Source organism: Plodia interpunctella, chromosome 11 (assembly GCF_027563975.2).
Source record: "Plodia interpunctella isolate USDA-ARS_2022_Savannah chromosome 11, ilPloInte3.2, whole genome shotgun sequence".
Taxonomy (NCBI): Eukaryota; Metazoa; Arthropoda; class Insecta; order Lepidoptera; family Pyralidae; genus Plodia; species Plodia interpunctella.
The window spans coordinates 8898658-8912850 of record NC_071304.1 but is presented as its reverse complement, the minus strand read 5'-3'; the positions used below and the strand labels follow the sequence as shown (position 1 = coordinate 8912850).

Here is a 14193-nt window from a genome sequence, read left to right as displayed (position 1 = left end):
ACACGATTTATCATCATCAGCTTACACTCTACTGCACTCGATCTAGAGTCAGTACAGCATGTCACCGCAACTTTTCCCTGATCTATTCCATTATTCTTAGCTATTCTAATAAATTCGAAAGTTAGTGTGTATGTTTGTTACTCTTTTACATAAAATCTACTAGACGAATTGTTACGAAATTTAGTACACGGGTAGAATATAAGCTGGAAGGTTTATAGGTTACTCTTTATCCCGGAATTCCCACGGGGACAAAGCCCAGGGGCGCAGCTAGATTTACATAAATCAGCATGCTAGCAGGATGATATGCGCACCAATGGTCTGACAACTAGGGATGCCGACTACCTTGCGAAGTGGAGATGAAAAAAAAGGAAAGCGGACTCCAACGCACAAAGGCTGAGAAGAAACCGGGAAAACGCTTAGAGAGAGAAAGATATAATACTAGCTGTAACATTGGGCTTCGCTCTTGTGAGAATTTCGTGATTAAAAGTACCATTCTAGGTTATACTGTCACAGACAGGCAATCATGAGATGAGATGAGAAACACAATCATCATATTTTGAAATAATATAGAACATTTTCGAAAAACTGCAAATATAACTACTTACTAATTTACGAGACTAGGAAAACAGAGTATTTTCACTGGCGCAAACTGATTTTATACTTTCATTATCTATGCTTGGTACTATGAACATGCAATTTACTCCTTTTTCACGAAAATATTTAAATATGGACTTCGAGTTTTGATTTTCATCGCCCTCTTTACTGTAGAAAGATGTGATGTCGTAATGTTTAAGTAATGATATAAAAATATTTTTTGTTCAATTGAATGTGGAATCCCTATAACCAGCACACGAAAGACAGCCTTTGCCCGTCAAGTGTAAGCCTTTTGCCCATCGGTGGATTATAAAAATTAGTGCCGTACGTGAGTACAATCCTAACTTAAACTTAATATTTTATTATTACAGTTCCAAGGATAATATACTTCCGCCAACTTACAATAGTTCCTTCATTGTCATTATTATGCCGTTATCTATAATAACATGTCTTCTAAACACCTCTGTTATAGGCACATATGTACGGAAACCGATGTAAAATGTTTATATATATATAATATAAACTATAATATCGTTGAGTTAGTATACCAGAACTAACCTTAACCAGAGTCTTACTTATTGCTAATGCAAACGTGTGGATGTGAGTGTAAGTTGTTTCTTCATATTTTGTGGATGGGTCGTGAAGTTCCCTCTATTATAGTTGAGCTATAGCTGACCCATGCGTCAGTTCGTGAACGGGTGCTGCCAAAGGGAACCGATCAACTCGTTCCGCATATATTTTTGTGTAATTAATTGTTTCACATCTATATAGTATATCTTATCAGCACTCGGATCACAATCATAACCTGTTTTCATATACTTTTTAATATATACATACTTTTTAATATATACATTATGTAATTTGATATATTATTAGAAAAAAGAAATTGTAAGAAACAATAAAGTGCCCTTCTGGCATGATAGGGACCAACACTGTTCAAATGAGTTTCTATCGCCATTTCTTCTCAGCAGTGGTCGTTCCGAAATGCCAGTAGTATGTAGCTTGTGAGAAATATAGTATTTCTCACAAGCTACAAACTACTTTAATATAAAAATTTACTTGAAAAAGTGCCTGTTAAGGTCTAATTTCTGAATAAATGATTTGAATTTGTTTTTTTATAGTATAGTGGACAAACGAGTATCCAGGTCACCTGATGGTAAGTAAACACCGCAGCCCACGGACACCGGCAACCCAATACGGGTAACCAGTGCATTACCGACTTTTTAAGAAAGCGATAGACTCTTTTCTTGAAAACTCCAATGTCGAAACTATTAGGGAATACTGTTGAAGTTTATTCCATAGAAACGATAAAAGTTACCTTATAAAGGGCAGTCGCTTACGTACGACTAACTAATATTATTAATGCAAAAGTAAGTTTGTTTGTTTGTTACCTCTTCACGATTTATCTACTTAACCAATTTTCTACAAATTTTGCGCTCATGTAGTTGGAGAATTTTTAAGAGAATTCGTGTTTTCGTACCGTAAAAATAACAGCTCCCGTGGGAAATACACGCGGGCGAAGCCGCTGGCAAAAGCTTGAAAGCTTGTTTTTAATATAAAATATAATCAAGTGAAATATCTTATGCGACTTTCCTGTATATTTCCTATATACAACTATATTATAATTCTTCTCGTGGTAAATAAATAAACATATAAGGACAAATCACACAGATTGAGCTAGCCCCAAGTAAGTTCGACACTTGTGTTATGGGATACTAACTCAACGATAATATATTTTATAACAAATACATACATAGATAAACATCCAAGACCCGGGCCAATCAGAAAAAGATCATATTCCATCATGACCCGACCAGGGATCGAACCCGGGACCTCTCGGTTCAGAGACAAGCACTTTACAACTGCGCCATCGAGGTCGTCATTGTAAGACCATCGTCGAGGTAAGTCACTGTAAATTTTTTTATAAAATTAAAATTAGTTTTACCCTGGGACTTGCTAAATGAGTACCTTCTCCATTCACGAACCTATTCGAGACCGAATTTTGTTTTAAACGTTGAAATATACGTAAATCTAACAATTGTTTACACGACTAATAGTGGAGTGAAACGCCAATAAAATGGGTCGCTGGCGATTTGAACAGCTTGATATTCGAAATGAGGTCTAACCGCCCATGTACTGTAACTGAACGGATTCATAATTTATATACGTTTTTAAATGCCATTTTTTGCACAAGCTTTTATTATTAGTCTTTAGAGATCCTATTTCATTTAAGACGTAAAAAAATATCATGTCGGTCTAGTAAACCGTTGTGGAGTTACCTCATCGGGAGTCGATCCTGGATACACCATGTAATAATGATGAATTGTAATCTAAATTAAACTTATATACAATATTTCACCTCAATCAGATGGATATCTGCTTCAAAATTGAGTTGCAAGATTCCAACCGAAGAAATACGTAAAACATATAAGTTAAATAAAAACTTGTAACTAAATCATTGATTGCAGCGATCCAATGTTTTTTTCGACAAACCTACATAAGATTAAGACGGATACAAGAAAAAACAAATTTATTTCATCGTAAATGTACTGAAACTACACTGAAAAAGAATGCGCTACGAATTGACCAATATTCAAAACTTGAGTGATAGATATCGCGGCTTGTCTCTCGATCCCAATCGCCTAACGACCCAACAAAATGACGCATCAAGTTTGTGGAACCCTTGCACTGAACATGAATGTGGCACTTAACGGTACACACAATGACAGACGGTTTTCCCGCTCAAAAGTCGTGTCCCAATACATTATATATAAGAATATATAATGTGTTTATGGTCTGAGGGCCCACTTCATGTCAAATTCGTGTGAAAAACAAAGATGTTTTTCACACGAATTTGACATGAATTTTCTTTTTCATACTTAAATTGTCTCCATCCGTTATAATCATACTATATAAATAAATAAAAAAACCACCGACTTTCAATATTCATTTCGCTACAACTTTTGAACGGCTGAACCGATTTTGATCAGAAATAATAATGTGTCATAGATAATTTTATCCCCAGTGTTCTTAGCTAAGAATATTTATGAAAATGATCTTTTTCTTTTGCCGTAATTTCCTCTGCATAGAAAATATGTTATGGAATGAGCGCCATTATTTTCCCTAGAGACTTTAACATGTCAAATCTAATCATTTACTCAGAAATTAGACCTTCATAGGCACTTTCTTACTTCAAATTTTATATTAGTTAGTATGCTAGTAGTTTGTAACTTTGGTAAATATAATTTAATTTAGAATATGACGTGAAAATGTGCCTGTGAAGGCCTAATTTCTAAATAAATGATTTGATTTTGATATTGTTCACAAGCAACTGGCATTTCGGAACGACCACTGCTGAGAAGAAATGCCTATGTATTCTTGATTAATGAGCGGATGATTCGTGTAGTTCTCCAAAAAGGTATCCCTTGAAATACATTGATAAAAAAACCTAAAATGTAAAATTAATATCACAGAGTAAGTGTATAGTAATGTCGAGTGTTAGAAAAAGGCAGTCCTTTGTGCCAGTCAAGCCTCTGAGCTTGTGGGTCACGAGTCTCTGTGCCTACACTGTGTATGTGAAAAAGGCTGACTCACAGGAATGGGGCACATTGAGAGATTTTTATTTGTACGAAATACTTTACAATAGAAATCATTATTTATATTATTGACTGATAATAATAATCTATTAATATCTAATATAATATGTTCCAAACATGCATACATTGATGAAACAGTCCTCTGTCGCGTTTGTCAGTGTGTCTGTCCGCGATAAACTCAAAAAGTAATAGTTAATTATGTTTTGACCCGAGCAAAGCCGCGACGGATAAAATCCTGTCGCTTAGTACATAATCTATATAAATAAAACTCTTGCGTTACTGAGTGACTGATTGACAGACAACGCACAGCGAAAGTACTGGGCGTAGGAAGCTGAAATTTGGTGTGTAGGTTCCTATGACAATGTAGGGGAGCACTAAGAAGGGATTTCCTGAAATTCCCACGGGAAACGGAGTTTTACCCACATACGAAGTTGTGGGCAATATCAAGTATTATATATTTTTTAAATACAGGCTCATCCACACACCAGAGGTGGAACTTGGTACAGAGAACGTCGTTTGTTGGGTCACCTCACCTCACTTTCATCTATTCCAGTCGCCAAACAGCAGTCAGCTTGCATTGTTACGTGACACCGGCATTGATAGGCTATGGTGACCACTTGCCATCAAGTTGGCCGCATGCCTGTTTGCCTGCTAGGCGGCATAAAAAAGTCCTCACGCGTCAAGACTCACGACAAACTCTATTCCGCCATAGCATTTATAACTTTTAACTCCGATGACTGTGACTTTTGAAGTGCCTCGCAAAGTCGGCTTTTTGAATTCCAAGTGCCGTTTCTCTAGAGTTATTCCACTTTTAATGTCGGCAACACACTCTCGCCGAACTCGCTCAGTTGTCGACGCGTACACACGAGCATTGCGCAATTTGTATGAGAGCGTTTTATTCACCCGAATGAAAACCTGCAATGTACGCCGAATACGCCAGAGTTTAACGAACTGTATCTCGATAATGTATAGCCTGATGTTCCTGAATGACGGGCATCGCTTTGAACATCATGGTGACGAAGCTGGATGGAAAGTTTTTTTTTTAAACCGTACATTCAATAGGGTAATGGGTAAAAACTGCCTATGGGTAAAAACTGAATTGAAAATTTCATATAATGAAACATGACAAATTAACCCGAAAGAGGCTTGATGTCGTCAAGTATAGCTAGCATTTTGTACCTGACGATCGTGCGAAATGGAAACGGAAAACTAGGAAAGTGGACCCTGGGCTCCGACGCTCGACGGCTGAAAAACCGGAAAAAACGCTTAGATGTGAAAGAGAGAGAGAGCTGTTTAGTGGCAGTTGATAACATATATAAGACAATATTTATCTGAACATGTGGTTAATTAAATTAAATAAATATATGGTATATATAGCATTAAATATGTGGTTTTATCGATAATAAAAAGGACTATGGAGACTTCCACAAGTGATATAAGTTCATATTATTAGGAGATCAACACTTCTGATATAAAATTAAAGCTATACTCATGCATTACCGACTGCACAGATTTATATAGACCAACCGAGACGACGTCAGATGAACGGATTACAGAGATGGCTGATCGACAGCCGAAAGTTGTGCCCACTAAAAACGTGGCTATCATAAAACACGCCTGTTTTCACAAGCTTCACATGGGATAAGTCCGCCGTTGTACATGCATCTTTCTTGCATTAATTTTGATTAATGTACTTATTTTCGTGCAATAAAGTTATTACAAACAAACAAGCTTTTATTTAACTTGCAACTGGCGTGGAAACTCGCGACTCTATTTTGAAGCAGATATTTTAACCGATTGAACTGAAATTTTATGTAATCGTTTATTTTTGTTAACAATGCATTATTACGATATTTATAGCCTGGTTGTTCATCCAGGATCGGCTCCCGACGAGAGAAGTTTCCAACTATTTTTTTTTTCACGTATTGAATGCCTATCCTATGATTCATTCTACACACTTTGCTCTCTAACGACAATAAAAGGATTAAAAAAAAAAAAATTTTTAATCTAGTGTTTTAGTTTAACATTAGTGTGTTTGCGATTACTTGCCACTAGATGTCGGTAAGTAGTTGTAACTGTACCTATCTAATAGTCGATGGCTTTAGGTAACTTGAACAAAATTTACAACCACTAACCCACTGAAAAAAAAACGGGTTGAACTCTGGGAATGCCGGCAGAAGTTAAAACTTGAATATTAACGTTGTGCATTTTTGACGTCTCACGAATTTTCGATCACGTCACGTGTCCTGACGCGAGTTTTACATTTTTTACCCATCACTAAAAATGCACAACACCGCTAAAGAAGTTTTCACTTCAAAAAGAACAATCTTCTTCAAAAAGAAGAATATAAGAACAATCTTCTTCAAAAAGAAGAATATTGTTACGTATGTTCTCTCTATAGAATATAGGTACATTCTAATTTTATACACACGTTTCGTGGCCACACTTCGAAATCTTGCTGTAGGCTGATCGAGCCTGATTGCGCATTACCATGTCAAGCGAGGAGTTAATGTTCTATATCGAATATCACTTACTGGGTTATATAATATGTGTTTATATACTAAGTAGTCAGAGGTAGTTCGGCGATTGGGACCGCAAAAAACTCCATCTTCCTCTCATATGAGCGTTTTTCCGATTTCTACCTGACGACCTCCGTAGCCTAATGCTTATCATGCAGGAATGCTACACTTGAGGTCACAGGTTCGATCACCGGTCAGGTCAACATGATAAATGTTCTTTTTCAGATTGGCCTGCGTTTTGGACGTCTAATTATATGTATATGTTATAATATATAGTATCGTTGAGTTAGTATCATGTAACACAAGTCTCGAACTTACTTTGGGGCTAGTTCATTCTGTGTCCCTATATATTTCTAGTTTTTTCGCGGCTTCGACCGCGTGAATGTCGCACGGGGACATTTATTTTTCCGTGGCGAAAGGTCTACCCTACATCCTTCTCCATACTTCAATCTATATGTGTGCCAAATTTCAAAATGATTGGTAGAACAGATAAAGTGTGAAGTGGTAACAAACAAACTTACTTTCGCATTTATATAGTATATATACTACCTTTTGCCCACAGCTTCGTATGTGAGTAAAAATCCGTTTTCCATGGGAATTGTAGGAAATCCCTTCTTAGTGCCCTCCTACACTGTCCTAGGAACCAATTCCACATCAATTTTCAGCTTTCAACGCCCAGTAGTTTCAGCCGTACGTTGTCTGTCAGTCAGTCAGTCACTTAGTAACGCAAGAGTTTTATTATACGAGTATATATGGATTAGTTAGTACTTATATTATCTCAGCTATTAAGTATCAGAGCTTAAAATCAGCCTTCCTACATCTTCCAGTCTCCATTCCGCATGTTCCTCGGCATCCGACTGACAGACCATTTGAGACATGTGCGAAAATACTGTTGCGTGTCCATTCGCTAGAGCGCCAATTCTGAATTTTCTTTTTGGATTTCGGCGATTGGGACGTCGTCGTCTTGTACTTTTAATATACATCCGTATAATTTTGTTTTCTTTTTAAGGGAAATTATTTGGGTATATTATTTACTATGAGCATGTTTACGCAACGAACAAAGTTTTAACTATTGTGTTTAATAATGTTCGTTTTTTAACAATATGAGTGCTTTTAGTATTTATTTAAGTTCGTTGAAGAAATTGAAACGTCACTTTCGTGTTTCATAAGTCTTGTCTTTGTCTACCGCGTAAGGGATATAAATATATATACTGCATGTGTGTCGGTTTTCAATAAATATTACCTCACTCTCTCTCTCTCGTCTAAGCGCGTTCCCGATTCTTACTCAGCCGTTGAGCATCGGAGCCCAGGGTCCGCTTTCCTACTGTTGTTAGGTTGTAGGGTAATCTCAGGGTAGGTTGGAGTAGAAATAGGCACAGGCAGACAGTTGTATAATAGTATAATTGATAAGTAAAATACAGACCCTTCAAGGGTCTATAAATAATTTAAGATATTTCATTATATATATATTTTATTATTACATCGTACGTGTGGTACGTGCCGATATCGTTATGGTAATGAATGAGTCAAAATGTTATTTCAAAATATCAAGTGGAACAATAATTTAAAATTTTGAATTTAGAATGAAAGAAATAAAAATCATGCCAGCGCGCACGCGATATGACTAAAGAGGTCATAATGCGTGGCGTTACACTGTCAGATCACTAAACCATTCCTTGTCTATGGCTATGTGTGGTTTGGTGCCTTATCTGTAAATGTGCATTTGCATTTAATAAACTGGTTTATTAACAAATTAGACCTTTTAATATATAACACCTGCTTTTTACCATTAACCAATTCACAAAATTACCTATTTACCAAAAATCGTCTTTTATGTAAAAAATAATGTAAACTTATTAAATTGACGGTTAAATTTTCAAGATGGCGCGATATCACAATAATTTAACACCATTCCTTTGAACTATCAATCAAGGATGTCCTTGTCTTAACATTGTCTGACTTGACTTATTGACATCACCTTGGTCTATTCTGCTAAAGTTAAACTACAGCTGCGTTTCAATTGTAATACCTTAATGACACGCAATAAGAACTACTATTGAAACACGATAACAGCTTATCGTTATCAGAATTGAAACCTTATCTTTTGGTTTGAAACTCGGGGTTTTTATCTACTCCCCAATTCTTGATTTCAACATAATTTGTAAAAACAATTTGTATCTCAATTTTATGGTTAGTACGGCATTACACTTGTCAGTTTTTAGACAAGATTTTCGTATGTTAGCGTAACTTGGAATGGGCTCTCAATTTTGACGTGACAACGTCTTAAATTAGGTTGAGGCTGGGAGTCACTTATGAAAAAGTGTAACGCCCGGTAACGTTACGATGAGTCACCGAACGAGAGAGAGGCCCGCCGAATGCCTTGCGTCTCTCTCCCACTCAACTATGATCGGTCTGCCGCGCGCGTAAAAAGACGTTGTCACGTAAAATCTTCGCCCGTAAAACCGACTTTACAGGCAACCATTTTTTTTTATGAAGAAAGTTTACTTTACTTTCTTATAAGCCAAATCCAAGGAGTTAGTAGGTACTCCGACGCAGTATTTACTAAATCCATGGCCAAAACAGATACTGTTTTCTAAAGTCAAAAAACAAAATTTATATTTAAATTTATATGTGTGAGTGTGACTGCTGTTTTGGAGTAAAAAATCATTCCCAAGTGAACTTTAATGAGAACAAAAAAAAATGTGAATTACGTAATTAGCTCATCGATAAAAATTTAATTTAATTATACAAAAAAATTAAACGGCGGACTTTAAGTGTTGTGTTTGCTCATTTAATGTATTTTTTTTATTCAACAAGTCAAGTAGCCAATTTACGTATTATGTAATTTTTCATAAATTAATTTACGTATTTGTGTAATTTGTTCTGGTTTTACCCGAGCAAAGCCGGGACGGGCCACTAGTACTGGAAGTATAAATTCAAAAGATATGATACATATTTTGAACGTATTATGTTGAGAGCTGCATGTGTGAAGATACTTAAATCCGAAATAAACTACATACTCTCGAATCTTAACAAACTCTCCCCAATAATTTAACTACAATATGCCTATACGGCTTAAAAGCTTATCCTCGCATACTCTTTGTTACTTAGTACATCTAACTACCCATCAATATATAAAAATTCAACGAAAATCCCTTATTACCGAGACATAGAGCTCATTATTGGGTAACGCGATATACAGGTGACTGTACAGCAATGTACACAAGCATGTTTGCAAAGGACGGTATATTTGTATAATTCGACAGGGCATGTTCGGGCTTAGCGATTAATTCCAGGATTTTGGGATAAGGGATACTTCTGGCCCAGTAAGGAATTCTCATAAATATTTTTATAAGCTATACTCTGCAATCTTGTGCCTATTTTAAGGCGTGTACTTTGCTGTGTATAGTTGACCTTGCCATATGCTTTATTCAGCATTTATAATCTAGTACAAATACCGTAATTTTATATTACACAGTAAGAATCTATGTTCCAATTTTAAATATATTGTCATCTGTCAGAATTGTTCCCGCCTAATGTTTTATTGTGAAATATGTATTGATTACTGAGAAAATATTTAAATTTCAATAGCCATTACACATGGTTTTATTAATTACTCCTCGATTGTGACACCCAAAAACCCAGATCATTTGAATGTAGCTTTTTGATTTAGCCCAACTTCCAAACAGTAGAACTCATTGTTCAGATGACATAAAACTCTGTGGTTAAAATGATAATTGATTAGAAAAAAAACAATATTATCTATCAAAACATGTCATTAGAATATTTTTGTTACCTACATTTTTAAGTAACCTACGTTATATTGTCTTGGTGTTAGTAATTGAGATCAAAATGTTTATAAAGACGCTTATGAGTGGATTTTATGAGTCATATTATGAGCATCCCTGTACAATTGTGAGCGAACGGGACGTTTTAGACACTGATATCACAGGAAGGGATTGGTTGTCGACCTTGAGGAGAAAGTGGTATGATCTCTTTCTCCTCTCATATTCCGATATAAGAGGAAGGGACTATTATTACAGTACTTGTGCCATGAGGCTAAATCGTAAATATCATTTTCACAGACACCGAAATACCATCCATCCGTTGAGTAAATTTCGGTGAGTGATTCCGATCGCAACTTAAGATTGGTTTCTAAAGACATATTCAGTCTTATGTCAGCATTTGCCTGTGGCTTCATCCGCGTGTTTTCCCCACGGAAATAATACTTTTGACCGAGATGACAGTTTATGCCCTTCGCCGCGTTTCGTAACTATATTTTCTTATGCAAAATTTCAAGTATATAGGTCGAGTAAAAACGTCTACATTATAGATTAGAAGCCTTGACAGCGACAATATTTCCAAATAATTGACGACAACCTGGCAGCCGGTGGTTAGTCAGCCTGGCAGTTCGGTCAGCCAGAAAAGTTTGTTTTTTTACCATGATCCTAGACTTCGAGGACTCACATGACTATGAATGTAACCTGAATTACGTTGAGGATAAGAGACAAAGTGTTCCCCTACCCTAAATCAATGTTATCACCTAAATAAATTTGCATGCAAGTTTTAACACCACATAGTAATAAATGTAAACTCAAATGTTTCGCAAATACACGTTTGTTAACATTAATCAACGATTTCAGACTTTACTGGGACGTCTTCATGCTTCACGCGTTAATATTGTATAAACTTCACGTCTTCTGTATGACCTCGTTAATCGCATGTACCCTGCCGCTAATAGCATATTACCTCGCAATACTAATGGAACTGTTCATGATCCTAGATATATTTATCAATACCCGCACGGGCTACATAGATAGCGTTCACAGAAAAGTGGTGCTAGAAGAAGATATGGCTTTCAAACACTACTGCTGTACCAAGCTGTGCTTCCATGTACTCTCGTCTATACCTGTCGTCTTCATTACATTTCTGCGATACGGCAACAACATAGAATGTACTATATGCAAAGCTAATCATTTCATTTGCATGATCAGTTTTTTGACAATATTCACCACATTTAGAGTCTACGAGCTCTCTTCCTACTGGAACCTCAAAGCTGTGACGACAACGAAGACTACTGTTTGCCACTTTCTTCGAGTCGGTGTCATTATAACACTAGTTGTCATACAATTCGTACACTATAGTGACACAGTTTCTTTAATCACTTTAATGAATAACCCAGTAAATGTCTCGCTGAGTTTATTAAATTACGACTTCTATCATATTATGTTCATAATGAAATATACAGCAGAAAGCAATAATTCAGATAGTTTTTATATGAACGCACAATTTTGGAGACTCGTCTCGTTCATGTCGAGGCCGAATTATGACACCGTATGGGAAGATGACGGCGGTGATTACAAATTTTCAACTGTTCTCCCGCATCCTTTAGCGAAGTTTTTAAAATACACGCTATTAGCCATATGCTGGTATTGGGTACTAGTAGAACTGTATCTCTACATCACACAAGATAAATACTATGACAGTGAGATTTGTATGAAAAGGGATTATCTAATGAACCTAGTGAAGACTCTTCAGCTACCTGATAGTACTAGTTTGAAAGTGAAGCAATATTTCGGATTTGAAGCCGCGAAGCTAAAGTTGATTGAGCATAAACATGGTCTATACCGTGCACTGCCCAAAGCCTTGAAGGATGAAATATCATGGCATTGCCGTCGTAATTTAGTGAGGATACCTTATTTCAGCAATTGGCCAAAAGAAATCATTGAAAAGATCGTTATGCTGGTGAAACAGCGTATCTACTTGAGGGAGGACATGATTGCTGAGGTATTATTTTAAATCATTTCTTAAAGCCACTGTATCTAATAAAACTTTTACTCCCGCAATTGAACTAAAGAAATTGCTTATATAGTTATATTTATGTTTTATAAAGTTTTGGGTGACTTCTTACATTGTCCATACAATGATTAAACCAATTTTTGGCTTTTGTCGTGACTCTTGCCTGGATCGCATTTTCTTCTTTGATGTTTGCCTTTAAATTTTGTGAGGTTCTTTGACGTCCATGTTATTTAAACACGACCAATAAAATATTCTAATTCATCGTTATCAAATTTTAAAAAGAAAAGACTCAATCTGTAATTTTTTTATTTTATTAAATGGTCTTTCTTAATCTGTCATAAGTTTATTTTTTTAACTCTTCCTTATACTAATTTTTTATCAAGTTCTTTGATGTTGATCAGGTTGGAGCACAAAGCGAAGGTCTGGTATTGGTGGAGGCCGGGGTGCTGGCGGTGTTCTCGGCACAGCACGAGGAGGTGGGGCACCTCATTGACGGGGACTACTTCGGGGAGCTATCGTTGGTTACCGACAGGGAGTTCAGGGCATCTTCTGTGGTGGCAGCCTCTTCTTGCACGGTTAGGATACTCCCCTTAGGTTTTTCTTACAAGTCTTATTTTGTGAGCAATTTTAACATGTCTTTTCATAATTTTGTATAACGCCCTCGGTGGCGCAGTGGTAAAGTGCTTGCTTCTGAACCTAGAGATCCCGGGTTCGATCCCAGGTCGGGTCATGATGGAAAATTATCTTTTTCTGATTGGCCCGGGTCTTGGATGCTTATCTATATATGTATTTGTTATAAAATATATCCCATAACACAAGTCTCGAACTTACTTTGGGGCTAGCTCAATCTGTGTGATTTGTTCTAATATATTTAGTTATTTTACAGCAGTATAAATTAAAAATAGATTTTAATGCACTAGTGTTTGATCTTTGTTATCGTAAAACTAGCGGCTCGCCCCGGCTTCGCTCGTGTTAAACCATAATAAAAAGTAGCTTATATCACTCTTGAATGTTTTGCCTATATCTGTACCAAATTTCATGAAAATCGGTCCAGTCGTTTTTGAGTTTATTCATTACAAATAAAAACAAAAAACATCTTTTCTCTTCATAATATTAGTATGGATAAACGATTTTACTTCTTTTTTCAATTTTAGAATGTACTTACTCGCTTTTGCCCGCGGCTTCGCCAGCGTTTATTTTTTGTTAACATTGGATGGGTGACCAAAATTATCTTAAGCTCATCTGTAATTATCTTAAGCACATCTGTGCTTCGGAAGGCACGTGAAGCCGTTGGTTCCGGTTGTATTTGCAGTCGTTAAAACCCGCCAATCCGCGATGGGCTCGCGTGGCGGATCGTGGTCCAAACTCTTTGTCCATCCGTAAGGAAGGCCAGAGCATTGAGAACGTTTAAATGGATGTTGATAATGATGAACAGTGCTATAGTCTAGGTCAATAATATTCTTTTTTATGTCTACAGGTACTGCTGTTAGAAAAATACCAATTTAGGATGGTGATGAGAGACTACCCGCAATTATTTTATTCACTGAAAGAAGCGTTGAAGAAAGAATATCGATCAAAGAACACTATTTCACCGAAGTTGTCCAAATCCAAAATCTGAAAAATTGTGTACTATACGCGAATCCGTCCGCGGTTGAAATGTAAAAACTAATAAAATAATAATATTA

At 36.3% G+C, this 14193-nt stretch overlaps 1 protein-coding gene across 9 annotated transcripts; it reads left to right on the top strand.

Annotated features, from left to right (window-relative positions):
* The first annotated feature begins 1050 nt into the window (after nt 1-1050).
* LOC128673840 (uncharacterized) lies at nt 1051-14193 on the top strand. 9 transcript variants are annotated; one of them, XM_053751974.2, is made up of 5 exons: nt 1051-1200; nt 1716-1750; nt 11353-12496; nt 12910-13083; nt 13986-14193. In XM_053751974.2, the coding sequence occupies exons 3-5, from the start codon at nt 11372-11374 to the stop codon at nt 14124-14126; spliced, it is 1440 nt and encodes a 479-aa protein (XP_053607949.1). In that variant the 5' UTR covers nt 1051-1200; nt 1716-1750; nt 11353-11371; the 3' UTR covers nt 14127-14193. The 9 variants fall into 9 exon arrangements, with proteins under 9 accessions (XP_053607949.1, XP_053607956.1, XP_053607952.1 ...); XM_053751981.2 differs by having other exon boundaries at nt 1054-1200; nt 12415-12496; XM_053751977.2 differs by lacking the exon at nt 1051-1200 and adding an exon at nt 1252-1338.